Genomic DNA, 15,054 nt, shown 5'->3' with positions numbered 1-15,054 from the left:
TGAATATCATGCCAAGAAAGAAAACTGAAGTTGAAGAAAGTAAAAAAGAAAGAAAGAGAAAATGCTAGAGCGCAGAGGGGGGTGAGAGAACAAATGAGAGGAGGAGGAGATCGACAGGGAGAATATGGAGAGTAAGAGGATTGAGGCGGGGTGTGTTTGTTGTGCGTACCAGTCGGTGCAGTATGTGAAATGTGAACTGTGTTTGGGGGGGAGGATCCTCTCTCTCTTAAAGCCGGGTCAGAAAGAGGGAGATCGGCAGTGCTGAGAGTGAGAGGCTCTGAGGAGGGAACACACACACACCCACTTTTACTGACACACATAGAGACACACACACAGACAGACAAGTGGCCTATTGTACACACAGACAAGCACATAAACACAGTTGTAGATCAATCTGACACACACTTTAACACACACACACACTCTCCTGGACTCTGGACTGACCACTCGAGGATACATCTCTAAGGACTCTGTTTCCCATCATGCATCAGCGGAGCATCTCGGAGCTCCAGGGGGTCTCCACTCAGCAGGGGGCCTCCACCAAAAGGACTACCCAGGATCAAGTCTCCTGGAGCTCCAAGCTGAGGAGGGGGTCTGGGCACCGGTGCCTCTGCCCGCCGAGGGTAGCTCCTCTCTGGGCATGGCTCCTGCTGGGGGCCATGGTGGTTCCTGGAGCCTGGAGCTTTCTGACCGAGGAGCAAGAGGAGCTGCTGGTGGAGCTTCATAACTATTACAGAGGACAAGTTTCACCCAGTGCCTCAGCCATGCTGCCTCTGGTAAGACGCCCTGCAGAGCTTAAAATACTACCACACAGGGTATTTCAGGACAGCTTTGTGTCATTCGCTTTCATTTCATTAAGGCATTTTTAGAAAGAATAGACAAGAAGTAAATAAGGTAAGACTGAAACTGAAATAATGAGCTAATATATTTATGTCAGATACAGTGTCATCCTCTGATGTGACAGTTTCCTCCCTGATTACAGCTATACATGCAGGAGACTCTGTAAAGGATTTAAATGTTCTGTGTTCATTTTAGTAATTAATTAAGTCTTCTAGTTGTGTTTTATGTGAAATAATTCTCTTTAAAGAGGCGCTAATGTGTCCCAATTAATTAGTTAGTCAAAGGAAAACCACCGGCACAATAGGTGTTAATGTGCTACTAACGCAAGATTGTCTTTATATCATTAATAGTCTAATTCTTGACGAATGAATGGTTCCAATGTTGTTTAAGAGGCTGACGGGAAGAAAACACTAAATATCTGTCTTTTTTGAAGGCTTTAAATGGTTAAAAGATAAAACTTTTTGACCTAAAATACTAAAAGCTCAGTCTAAAGATATTTATGTTGACCTTTAAAAATGTTGGTTTCAAGAAATCAAAGGTCAGATCTGCTAAAGCATTCAAAATTGAAAGTTCATATTTATGTAAAGACATTTGCATGAAGCTTTAAACAGATAACCAACACAAGTATTCTCTCTCAAGACTTTTCTCCAAGCGGTGAGAGCTATAATCAAATAGAGAAATCAATTAAACATATAGGCTACATAAGATTTGCTAGTGATTACTAGATTTGCAGTTGTAACACGAAAATGAAGCTGTATTAAATCCTTGCTGGACTATTTTGATTTAACCTTTTAAGACTTTATCTGAATTAGATGGCACTTAACAGTAATACTAGCTCTTTAATTTTGTAACTTTGGAACCCTAAATATGTCATTATCCTTGGGAAGTGATTAATGTAGCTGTAAAGATGACTGTAACTTCACTAACACATAACCTGTCATCTCATGATGACTCATCTTTATGTTAACGCCACCAGAAAACAATAAGATAACCAGTGATTACAGCAAGGGTCGGGTTTTACAAGACGAGAAGTGGTTTGTGCTGAAATCTAAAGTGTGTTGCTCTAAACGTCCACACAGGAAGGTGGGGTGATAAGCTGGTCATCACAGAAGGAGGGGAGGGGCGGCGGCGGCGGTGGTGGTGGCGTGTTTTCAGACAGTCTTCTAGAAGACAGTCACAGACTTGCACTCGGTTGTTCATGTGTAAAGTGACAGAAATAGTTCTGTTGAAGGGTCAAATCTCCGCACAGTTGACCAATCACAGCTTGAAGTGGGTCTGGATGTCGGATTGACGGTTTCGGCCGTGTGGGGGGTGTCATACGCTGCTGTCAGCGCTTTTACCACCTTCAGATTTATGTTCATATTTTTGCCCTAATTTATTTAACAGTATTAAGCCAACCACAATATTTAGAACTACAGCAGCAACAGTTGGCTTCCAGTCTCTGAAACATATTCTTCCTGTTACTCAATGTGAAATTTATTAACCCTGATATCGCAGGTCACTTTCACACCTGGAGCGGGCTCCTGTTCACACTGATTTTTTCTTTTTACAAACAAAACAAGAACTGTAAACATGAAGTCATATGAACTGACTAACTCACTGACAGAGAGTTTTCCCACTCTGGATATCACATTCTGGTGACTGAAAGAAACTCATTTACATTTATTCATTTAGCTGACGCTTTTTATCCAAAGTGACTTACAACTGCTATATATGCACGCCGCTGGAACAACTAGGGGTTAAGTGTCTTGCTCAGGGACACACGGGTGGATTTGTCGAACCAAAAACGAACCAAACGGTTTGACCTGCACTAATCATGTTAAATGTAAACGCACTCTCACAGTGTGATTTGCTGAGATTAAGAAATACCAAGTGTTGTTCACATGAGTACAGAGGAGCTCAGTGGTATTTGGTTTGTAGTGCTCCACATAGTGACAGGGGTTTTCCAGGGTGAGAAATACCTACGCTTTGTCACATCCTTCAGCGTCTGGTACCAACGCACTTGGCAGCCTTTAGCGTCAATGTTCAAAGCTAAAAGTGGGCCTATTATAAATAACTGAAAAGTCCGATCGTCAACCTAAACCTGATCTATTTGCAATGTTTCACAACGTTAACCGCAAATTTTTTATGTTTTCTTGCTAACTTCTCCGTGTGAAAACAAGGGTACACAGTGTTAAACAGCGACGCCAAGGGGTCTTGACCAAGCGTCCGTATGTGGGATGAGAGCGGGCTGAGTTTTCAGGATAATCCACTCATTTTAACACTTTGGTCAGCAACTTCTTTAAAAATTGATTAATTTAATCTTGATTTAAGCCGAAAAACTCTTGACATTAAAGTGGTCCAGCCAGGATAGGCGGCAATGATAAGGAAGGATAAACTACCAACATAAGACAAGTCCGACAAAATATGTCGCAAGATCAGAATTCAACAAAAATATGAATCAGTAAGAATCATATTAAAGATCGCAACCTGAAGTAGCACCTAAAAGACAATCTGAGGGCAGTCTGACACAATCATTCCTAAAACATAAGCAAACAATACATTAATTAATTAATAAACAATAAATTAATGAGCATGCAGAGGCTACCATACTACAACTACTCCAAAACACTGACAGCCAGAAGAGGAAGCTTAGAGTTGATTTAAATCCTGAGAAAGAGACAAATTTCTGCAACTTTCAATTAAATTTTCAGTCAGAGGGAAGAGCTGAAGTTCTCAATGAAACTGTTGACAGCGAGGTTCATCCTGAGTAATCCGCAGACCTCAGGACGTCACAGACTTGTCATTATACTTGGAAAGAGACGCTGCTGTCGAGTTTGACTAATCTAATTTAGGAGCATTAGGAGCGCCACAAATCAGTCATTGGGCTTTATTGCAATGAGGATGTTGTGATATCTCCAAACCTCAGCGAGTCACACTGAAACTGTGTGCAGGGAACGAGGAGAAAATACGAGTGAGCTAGAAAAAGTTTGAAAGACTTGAAATGAGTCTCCAACAACATCTTGGGCACGACTCTGGACAGGGACACTTTGATTCTTTGATTTCATTCCTCATCATTCTCTACTTTTAACTGTCAAATAAAGACAAATAATTAATTGCAATCATCTTTAAAATCATCACAGAGCATCAGCAGATGTGCCTTTAAATTAGTAGAGAAGAAATCATCCAAAGCTTTTACACCGTTGGGACTGAACGTTTGGTTGTTGAGGATTGAACCTCCCTGAACTTTTAGGTCCTCCATCACGTCAATGTCGCAGCGCTTGGGGCCGAGCAGATTGTTACAAATAATACTGATACCACTAAGACTCACTCTTGTTTTGAGAATCAATACTAGTCTTAATTAGATTATTTAAAAATAAGAAAGACAGAATAGAAACAGAGCTGTTTGGACTCTTACTTAGCTACGCTAGCAGAGCTCTATTAATGACAACTACTGAATGGATTTCTATGAGATTTTGTTTAAACATTAACGGTCCTCCAAATTAATTTGGTGATTGACTGATTTTTCATCTGGCGCCATCATCAGGTCAACATTTTAATGTGTTCAACATTTTGCTTTATGATCAAATACCTGCAGAACGAATGACATTCCCATCAGCCTCAGCTGCACTACTGTTAAATAGCTAACATTAGCATGCTAACACACTAAATTAAGATGGCGAACATGATGGTGATTATTATACCCGACAAACATCCGCATGTTAGCATTGTCGCTGTTATTTATAGTATGTTGTAGACATAACGCTGCGAACATCTTGTTCCTTCAGAGAAGACACATATACTGCAGATTTGCTGATGGCTAAATGAAAATAAAAGAGCTGCATTGTTAAAAAATCCTTTATAAACATGTGGTTTAGTAAATTAGAGAAAAGTAAAAAGAAATACTACTTAATTATTGCAAATGTGTTCTTAGTATACCTATTAATGATGCACTCGTCTTTTAATTTATCACATTTCATCCTATTGTTTTTATTTTTGGGCTCTGTGTGTTTTATTTTTAGCAATTCCCTGTTTAAAATCTGTAGCACTTTGGGATTTATTGAAATGTAAATCTCGTTACAAATAAAATATATTATTACTATTAGTGACATTTATCTCCCCCACATTACGGTACATAAGTTGTTTCTAAATAAAAGTGTCTGCATTGATATTTATGATTCCAGCCCTGGTAACTTATTACTTTTATGAAATAGTATCAAATAGAAACCAGTTTGTCATGTCGCCCACCCCTAGAACCACTTCCATGTTACACAGATTGTACCATGTAGTATTTAAGAAAGTGAATATACAAGAAATTTAAATTCTTGCACATTTTGTACCAACATGCAATGACCCCTTATCACTTCAATCAAACTGCAACTTTTCAAATAGCCAAATCTGAATTTGAAAAAAGCACAAAGAGAAACCAAGATGTTTCTACGAAGATCTCTTTTCTGAGATGTTCTTGGAGACTTTTTCACCCGCTGTCCACAATTTATTTTAATTGTCTCCAGCTGTGAGTTGTTCCTGCATTTCTGTTGCGCTTTGTATCGTGGGATAAAAGTGTCCCAATAAACAACGCACTCCAACGCAAAGCGAACTTAGTCTTTGAGTTTACTCAGCTTCGTCTAAACGATCCCGGGTGTGTGCGAGTGCTAAAGCAGAGATGGCAGGATGAGGTCTGGATCAAAGGCTGTGGTGAAAAAGAGGAAGGAGGTAGTAGATTTAAAAAAAAAAAAGGAAAGGAGAGGAGGGAAGAAGACGAGGAAACTGTCTGCTATGTTGTGTCATATGTTGTTTCTGTTCTGTTCTTTATCTTTGGTCCTTAACAAAACTGACATACGCTGAATTTTCATATGACTCTCAGTTTGTTTCCTAGTTTCATTTTATGTTACTTTCTTCCAAATGTTCCCAGGACACTAAAGCTCTGGTGCTGTTTACTGGAATTAATCTTGTACTTGCTCTGTCTTGTTCTAATTATCTTTGCATCTAGTTTTCATGTCACTCTCTTTTTTTCTTTTTTCTTTTTGCACAAGCCTTTGCTGATGAAACCGCTTTCGCAACGCACTCGTCTTGATTTTCCATTTCTCTTCACATTCAGCTGCCTTTTGTGGTCACACTTTTCTTTGGTTTTAATAAAACTGTTTTGTTTTAAGCCGGATGATCACACACTGTGGAGCATATTTACAATTTAATCCTCCAACTGAAATGAAACAAGACTATAACAAAATCTGTAGACACACTAGTGGCCCCGTGAGGCTCGATGCTAATTACAGACCAAAAAACTGAAATGTTGGATATAACAAACACAGAGAAACAAAACCAGCCCATCCTTCACAGAAAAATAGCCGTTTAGGCCAGCGGTTCTCACAGACCCCAATTTGATAAGATTTTTTGTCCCAGGATCGCTGATAGGCTTTTTTCCGTTTTTGGATGTTTAATTACAGAAAATATATGAAACTCATGACCAAAATAGTCATACATTCTGTCAATGTGTTACTAATGGATGGAATTATAGTGAAAATAATAACCTTTTTGCTCGGGACCCCCTGGAACCCTGACAAAGACCCCTTGGGGTCCCCGGACCACACTTTGAGAACCAGTGGTTTAGGCCGATTATGCAGCAGCTTATTGCGACACATATTTACTCTAGTGGCAGCAGAAGTCAGGCTATGTAGTATAAAGTGCGACAAAGTAAGTGGGAGTGGATGAGGAAAGTAAACTTCCACTCAGATGTTTTAAGTTAAATAACATCTTGTAGATGACTTCCATCACGTGAACTCAAACTACAACCTTTTTTACAATGTTTATCACGTGTTAAATGTCAGGTGACTGTCATAATGTACTGAGGATGCGTGAAGCCTGATGCTGGACTGGTACTTGCCAACGCTTGTACGTGTCGTTTGGGGAACCGTTACACATGTCATCGCACCTCCCAGCTGTCTTATATGTCGTTTTTGGGACATTTGACAATCAACCTATTTTGTCGTTTAAGTTTGAGGATGTGTTGAACAAAACATAGACACGAGACAAGTGATTTTACCTAAATCTGAAAGGGTTTACACTTTGTAAAGTGGCAATTTTATTTAATCTCGGCTTGTCAGGCTCAGCTCTACAGTGTCAGACTTGGTTCACATTAGATCATTTAAAGTCGGACTTAGAACATTTTTCCTTTTAAATCAGTCAGTATATCTTTTGCATCTTGGTGAGACATCAAGAGTTAAGAGCAATTTAGCTGAACATCCCTGCATCATGTTTACAATAACAAGCAATAAAATGTCCCAATGTACAATAAGAAATGATGAGATAGTTTTTGAAATTACATTGTCAAACTGGACTTTAACAACTTTCGTCAGATTGAGCTGCATTTTCCAGCCTCAGCTGTGCTTAGATTGAGCTAAATTTACTTGTTAACAACTATTCTGTTGTTATGTCGAGGGATGACACAAAACCAACGTGGACCCAAACGCAGGACACCCAGGCAGAGCAGGTACAGTTTATGTGTGTCTGTTAAATAACAAAACAAGATTGCGCAGTGTAGAGACAGGCAAGAGTCAAAACACAATAGTCCAAGCACAAGGAAACAAGTTCAATAGGTACAGGCAAAATCCAAAATCCATCCCAACTGTCTGAAAACTCTAAAAACACAGGGAAACTTGATGAGAGACAAAGACGAAATGGCAACAAACAATGGGAACACACTGACTTAAATACACAAGAGAGCGGTGAGGATAACGAGGGACAGTTGAAACTCATCAGGGCGGGTTTTGACAAACAAGTGGGAAAATACACTGGGAAGTGTAGTGATCAGAAGTGAGAGGATAGGTAAAACATAATGCAACAAACTGAACGGGAAAACACAGAGACAGGAAGTGAAGTACACAAGAGGAAGGAAAACTAAATCCATTACATGTTTAATCAACACATTGTCACTCCCGACTCGTCACATATTGACGCTTGGTCAAGGCCCTGTGGTGTCACTTTTTAACCCCTTTTATCATTAATTTTAGACGTTTAGGGCTCCAAGTTAGCATCGCTTAGCAAAGCAACAACAAATATGCAACGTCCGGTTAGACTTTCAAAAGAAAACGCTAGCGTCATTTTGAAACGGCCCGTTATTAAAGTTGTGAAACATTGCAATTTGGTTAGGTTTAGGCAGAAAAAGTACTTGGTTAAGTTTAGGAAAACATCCTGGTTTGGGTTAAAATAACTACGTAGGTCAGTTAACACGTAAGTTAACTTACGTAATTTACGTAACTCACATAACTTCAATAAAAATATTTAATGTCGACTTTTTGTTTCACACGGGACACAAACCCCGGCCTCCTGGTTCAAAGTCCGGGTTCTTCATCCATTCCAACCGTTAAATATCATATACCTGCCTTTACTGTCAAAAAAAATGACGCTACAGGGCTTCCCCCACTGCGTTGAAATATGACGCTATAGGGATTCCCAGTCGTTACAAACGCTGATGGGTCTTGTCCATGGTAATATACTGTCATTTTGTATATATTACAAGGACATTAGCTTGATAAAACATTGTTTGCTTGATAGTATTTCAGTGTATAGCACACATCATAATAGTATGCTAATACGCTTTAAGTTTATGTCGCATGCTAGTTAGATAGCATGTTAACATTTACTTTGATGTACAGCTGAGAGCAACATCAGTTTTTAAAGGTATCCTGTCATGAAATTTTTATCTGTTAGTGGTTTCAGACGAAGACTCACAGAATCACAAATCTGATTATTGATTGTGGATCATGAATGTCTGTAGAAAATGTCTCAAGTCATCAAGTAGTCCAGATACTGTACTACTGTGGACTATCTTCTAAATCTTCTTCTAGTGGTGTGATGAGATCTCGCGCCACGAGATCGCAAGAGGTTGAATTGAGAACGATTTCTCGTTAGGTAAAAAGATGTGTGGTGAAACTCACACAAATTATATTTTTCACACGCTGTCAAGCCACACATTAATTTTCTCACGCAGTGAAATACAAATGTTTAACTGATAAAACGATAAACTCCGCCCAGCTGATTGACACCGGCGTACCCTGTGATAGTAATCAGCTGAACCCGCTCGCGCTGTGAGTCCAGACAGCTCTGGTAACATAGCTGGTGGAGTTTTGCAACATAAACATCTAAAAACTTAAACCAGCCTTGCTCTATTTGGGACTGTGAGCACTTTATGAGCTGCAGAAGTTAACGTGTGCGTGGATTTGTGGTGAGATTTTTGCCTGATCAGAACTGATTTAGTTGCTTTCAGTTTCACATGCAGTCCCAAACTGCGTCGGTCAAACGGTCTGAAGAGCATAAAACGTTACTACCAGCGGATCGAAAATGTACTGCACAGCAGAGTAAAGGGCAGGTAGACTTCTCTTTAAATGATGATGTTTGTTAATGTAAATGCTCTGTATTTGTATAGCGCTTTTCTATTCTTCCGACCACTAAAAGTGCTTGTACACTACATCGTATTCACCCATTCACACACATGCCTACACTGAGCCTGATGGTGCTTTCAGACCAAACGCGAATTTAATCCTCTCGACGCTTTCCTCGCACGAGTACATTCGCTGCAAGTGAACACAACGCGAGAAGGCGATTAGAACCCGCCAAAATCGATCGAGTTGGACATTTTCAGCTCGCGACTCGAAGGCAACACGAAGGCGATTGAACAGCCGACCTCCCGATTAGTGGGCAACCCGCTCTCCCATCTGAGCCCCATCTGGTAATATTATGACTTTTGTCAGAGAACACAGATGTCGGAGGGACTCTGAACGTGCAGAAAGTTTTGAACATGTGCAGAAAAGCTGCTGAAACACAGGAGCTATTAGAGTCCAGGAGTTTATAACTAAATTTAAATGAAATAATTTATCATTGAGGTGAAAAGGTGCTAAAGTCACAATTAAAGAGGTTACTTCCCCAAACAAAGACACAAACAGGAGGGAAGACTAAATTATGACTCAGGCGGGATGATATTAAATAAGTTGATCTACGGGAGAAACAGATCTGAGAGCAGCGCTGACTTAGATTCTGTTATTGTCACCTGCCACCTGAATTTTGTGCTTCTCTTCAAAAATAATCCAAATGCAGAAAATAAAAGTTTAATGCTCAGAATTTTCACATAATTTAGCATTAAAGATTCCATTTCTTAAAAATAGAGTTAAAATCTCGCCACACCCTTACTGTGGACCAAAGTGGGAAACATACCGACACTAAACATGACCAAAAATTAAATGAAGTCGTCACCTGGCACATATGTCATGCCGCTGTCACCTGGCCGTCCCTCTTACAGGAATATAACAGACTTATATAAAAGCTTTCCGTTGTCTGTCATGATGCTGCTTCTGACTTGAGATCAGTTTATAACTCTCCGCTGGACTTTCAGGTGAACCGAAGGTCAGATTAAATCTCTGTGTTGGTTTAGTGCGTCGGAGCTTCAGGCAGGTTGGGGCCGGCTGGTTGTTTAGGTTTGGTCGGTGGACCGGAGAGAAGCTGCAGCTGATTTAACTCTTTATGGAGATGTGGTAACGACTGAAATGCTTTTAATGGACATGGACTTCAGGATACTATTTCGAGATTAAAGCTCACACAACTGTGTGTTTGAGTGTGGTTGTTAGACCTGCGTGACTGTATTAAGTTTGGATCTAAATATCTTCCTGCCGTTTTAGTAGTCATAAAGAAGCTGTGTTAATTTTGGTTGACTTTGAATTTACATTAGCAGCCTCCCCTTGAACAAAAACAATACCTGAGGCCCTGTTTAAGTACTGACTGGGCCATCTGTACCAGGTGAAACATGTCCAACAAGCTGTTTTTAAAAACTGTGGATGGGAGGAGGCCAGGAGAGGATGATAAGACAGGATTCCTCTTTATCTGAACACGTAGTCTGTTTTCCATATTTCATCGGGCAGTAATAAGTCTTTCAACATCTAAAATAGAAGAGCCTCTCTCTTACTTTCCCCCTACATGAAGATCAGGCGACGCCTCAGGACATCTGCAAACTTTAAATACTTTTAAAGGAACAGATACCCATCGTTGTTTGTTGCATGTTGGCCTAATAGTGCTGATAGACTTTATTTTAACAAAGCGTTCATGTGTGCATCAAATCAACCCCACGTATCTAGCAATCCTGTGCAGCGTTGGCTGAGCCTCAGAAAAAATGTGTCTGCGACATGAAATTTAATTCCCAAACATTTGTGTGGAAGTTTATCAGGATATGAAGGGAGGGCAGCAGTAGTTTGAACAAACCACAACAAAAATGGTTTTTGAAGAGAAGTATTTCTCTGATGGTGCCACGTTTTTCTGCCATGACCTCAACATTAGCAATACAGTAACATCCTAGAGTGTCTTTGTTAAGAGTGGAAGTCTTCAATGAAGAGATGGTGAACATGATAAACATTATACCTACTAACCATCCGCATGTTAGCATTGTCGTTGTGAGCATGCTGATGTTGGCATTTAGCTAATTCACCGCTCTGCCTATGTGCTATCATGGCTTTAGACCAACATGTCCTCATACTAAACAACAAAACAGGTCGATTGTCAGGTATCCCAAAACAACATATAAGACCATAATTAAATGTATGACCCTTTCCTATATCAGTCCAGCGACAGGTTTTTGTTTTATTACATACGTGTTGGGCAAGTTACTCTGGAATTGTAATAAGCTTTATTTACTTATTACTCCTGTTGGGCATAGGCACCTTTTTACAGGAAAAACGCCTAAAATAACATACCCAAAATGAATCAGGAATAACTCCTCAACCATTAGGCCTAGATGCATCATTCTGGTCTCCTTAGGAAGGTCAGAAGCTAAGGAATATAAATCCATTTTATATCAATATATTTATTTTACCATTACAGACTACATGGAGATGCAATAAAGAAAAAATATGATAATTTTATCTACGCCTGGTAAAAAAAACCCCTATATTTTAATGCAATAAACCATCATAATTTAGCTTATAATGCAACAGAATATCTTCTAATACACCTAGAATGCAATTATAACTTTAAATTCGATGAAAATAAACTAAAATACAACAGTTATCGCACAATATTTTCAAAATATACCAGGCGAATGTCCATATTTTGGCAATATTTACTGTTTAAATTTTGACTTTTAGTGGTAGATATCTTTAAAACACTTTTTCTGTCCATACAACCAAGTTCTAAATAACAAAACATTGAAATATTGATATAAACAATGAGTATCCATCAACATTCCTGTCACTAAAAGCACTCCCGTGCTTTACAGGCCTGTAGATTGAGAACGGAACATCCCACAGTGATGGGGGGCATCAATCGATCCGGCTTGAGCAGACCTTTTAATTGGTTCATTTTGCATGTCACTGCATCTCCAACGGGTCGGCCACAAAATGGCGAAAAAGAAAAACGTTTCCTCTCTGCAGAAAAGACGAGAGCAGGCAACTCCCAGGTATTGCACAATAATAAATACGGCGCCCCGTTGATACTCGGAGCAACAAAACTTAAGTTACTAATTACGTTGCTGTATTACTTTAATTCGCTAGCAACCGACTTCAATATCATAAGGTCCGGCTTCTCGACTTGAACTGCCTCTGCTCAATCGTGCATACGCATCAAGGATGGTGCCTTCTGGTAACGCAGCAGGACGGGCTGTGTCGACTCTTGTTTTATGTTACAAACTGACCCAAAGTTTATTTGTAGCCTTGTTTATTTCTTCTTATTCTTGCTGTGACTTGACAGCAGCTGTGCCCTTTTCAGAGAACGAATTGCACTCAATTAGAAAAGGCAGAGATCCATTTCAGAAGCCTCCAAACACAAAGCGCTCGTCCGTACAGGTCACAGATCAGGATCGTCACTTTTTATGGAAAAACCACAATATAAAAAGGCACCAGAAAAGCTGAGTAAGTTTCAGCCAGGGTTCCAGGAACAGACGGGTGTTTCTCTCTGCAGAGTCCCTCCAGTTAATAACACGAGTGTAAGAGGAGGAACACAGCAGGGAAATCATCCTTGAAGACAGACAGGGTGGGAGTCGGCACTCGGGGTTGAGCAACAGAGGAGGAAGGCTGTTGGGAAAGAGCTGAGACACGAACAACGCGATGTTTAGATAGAGAGAAATGAAAATTGGGTAGTGAATGAATGACCACCGTGAGGAATGTGTGTTTGTGTTCATACTTGTGAGTGTGTGGACCAGGAGAGGTCTCAGCCTGTCTCTGCTGGTATATGGAAGCCCCACTGGGACATTTCCATAGTCATGTTTTTCTTGCTGCTTCTTAGCTGGACTGCAGAGGAAAAGATGGAGAGAGAGAGAGAGAGAGAGAGAGAGAAGGAAGGAAATAAGGAGTGAAGGAAATGAGAAAAGGCAGGGCGGAGAGAGGAGAGGTGGTCGAGGTAGAAGGCCAGACGGAGAGAAGCAAAACAGAAAAAAGGGAAGAGAGGGAAGAAAGAAAGGACAAAATGAAAAAGGTAGACGAGAGAAAGGGAGTATGATGAGATGGAGAGAACTAGAAGAAGATTTTTTGTTGGCAAAAAACAAAACAAAAAACGTCTGGAGAATGTAACTACAACCTTTCCAGCAGAAAAACCAGTCTGACCAGCTCAGATAAAACTGTTGAAACCAGTTTAAATGAAACGGATAAAACAGCAGGAAACTGTCCAACCAGTCTGACCAGTTTGATTTCACACTGATACATCTAGAAACAACCAAGACAGTACTGTAACCAGTTCAGACCAAACTAAAAGAGGGCAAGAAACCAGTCTGACCACTTTACATAAAGCCCAGTTTGACCAGTTCAGACAGCAGAGAAACCATTCTGACCAGTTAAGACAGCAGAGAAACCAGTCTGACCAGTTCAGACAGAACAGGTCTGTGCTACATAACAAACAGCAGAGAAACCAGTCTGACCAGTACCAGATCAAACTGGTGCCACATGACTTGCCAGAACAAACGTAATCTGCGGATTGAGACCGGCTCAGAGTTTCCTGCTGCTGCTGAGATTAAAACAAACAACCGTGATGACGGCGCTCCGAGCCTGAAACGGGACCAGGGATCCAGACCTGCAGAGAAAGAGAAAGAATGTAAATCCCCTCAGCTGGAATAATGCAGTACTGTACTGCAGGACCATTTGCTCTCTGATATTTCCTCAGCTGTACTGTACTCTGCTGATTCTCGGTGCCTAGAAACCAATAAAAACAGACCCAGAGGAAACATTTTCCTACAGTGAAATTTACAGTTACATCACAGCTGTTCTCTCAGAGCAGTGTTTCCATCATGGAGGAGAAAGTCCTGAACTGAAACTGCTGTCTGACTGCGGAGAGAGACCGTGGGGTCAACCTGGCAAAAAAACATTAAACCTACTGAAATCAATCTGCACGGGCAAAACATGGGAATAAACATTTTATTAAATTGGGGAGACCGGGTATGGTTGTAACATGGGGAGAGTTGTAACAGTATTTACCTACTTCCTTCCCGATCAGGCGTGGTGGTTGTGACGGCACATTCAGAATATATAGAAAACAAAACTGATTTAGAGGTAAGAAAGTACATTTTTTGACCCAGATTATATTTTGTTTAGTATCTGTACTATTACAGATAAAATTATTTGACTTATATTAGATTGAAATGTAGATTCTTAGGCAACATGTGATGCATTTTTCCCCTGCTAATTTCAAACCACTGTGCTAATACAGCTAGTGGTCAGCAAACTGATGTGAACACAGAAGTCCCTTAAATATGCATTCTATTGAACGGCCAGCAGGGGGCGACTCTTCTGGTCACAAAAAGAAGTCTGGTTCCATTATGTGGCATTCAGACCAAACGCGAATTTCCTTGCGGGGTTTTGTGCTGCTGAGTGTTCACACACAACGTGAATAAAAACAACTCGTCATTACTACAGCTGTATGAACCCAAAGTAAACATTTTGCTGTGATTAAAGAGCAATAAACGGATCAAACTGATGCCGAAATAACGACAATATGATGCAGATTTGTTAAACATATGAATTCATGCTTTTTCACGTCTGTCACCAAGACAGCAGGACAACAACTTCTAAAATGTTTGTTTTCAGAATGGAGTTCGGATCGATTAAGGCTATGCTATGCTAACTTGGTCATAGTAAAGTACAACAATAGCTGGAAAAAAGTTACATACACATGTTTTCTGAACTCACCAGGTAGTTCAGCTTTCTCGCTTTCTTTTCTCCAAGTAATGTTCGTTTTTTATATAAATATGAAGTCGAAGTCCAACAGAGC

The 15,054-nt window shown here is 40.2% G+C and overlaps 1 protein-coding gene across 1 annotated transcript in view; it reads left to right on the top strand.

Moving 5' to 3' along the window:
* The first annotated feature begins 291 nt into the window (after nucleotides 1–291).
* The window catches only part of LOC119905871 (peptidase inhibitor 16-like), a 29,659-nt gene continuing 14,896 nt past the window's right edge, over nucleotides 292–15,054 (top strand). Inside the window, exon 1 of the mRNA XM_038723229.1 lies at nucleotides 292–776. Within this exon, the coding sequence (XP_038579157.1) occupies nucleotides 483–776 (294 nt within the window). The 5' untranslated portion in view covers nucleotides 292–482. The remainder of the gene's footprint in view (nucleotides 777–15,054) is intronic.

This window comes from Micropterus salmoides, unplaced genomic scaffold (assembly GCF_014851395.1).
Source record: "Micropterus salmoides isolate LMB-PRFRI ecotype aquatic unplaced genomic scaffold, ASM1485139v1 Ms_hic_scaffold_16, whole genome shotgun sequence".
In the NCBI taxonomy this organism is placed as follows: Eukaryota; Metazoa; Chordata; class Actinopteri; order Centrarchiformes; family Centrarchidae; genus Micropterus; species Micropterus salmoides.
This window is presented reverse-complemented; position numbering and strand designations above follow the sequence as displayed.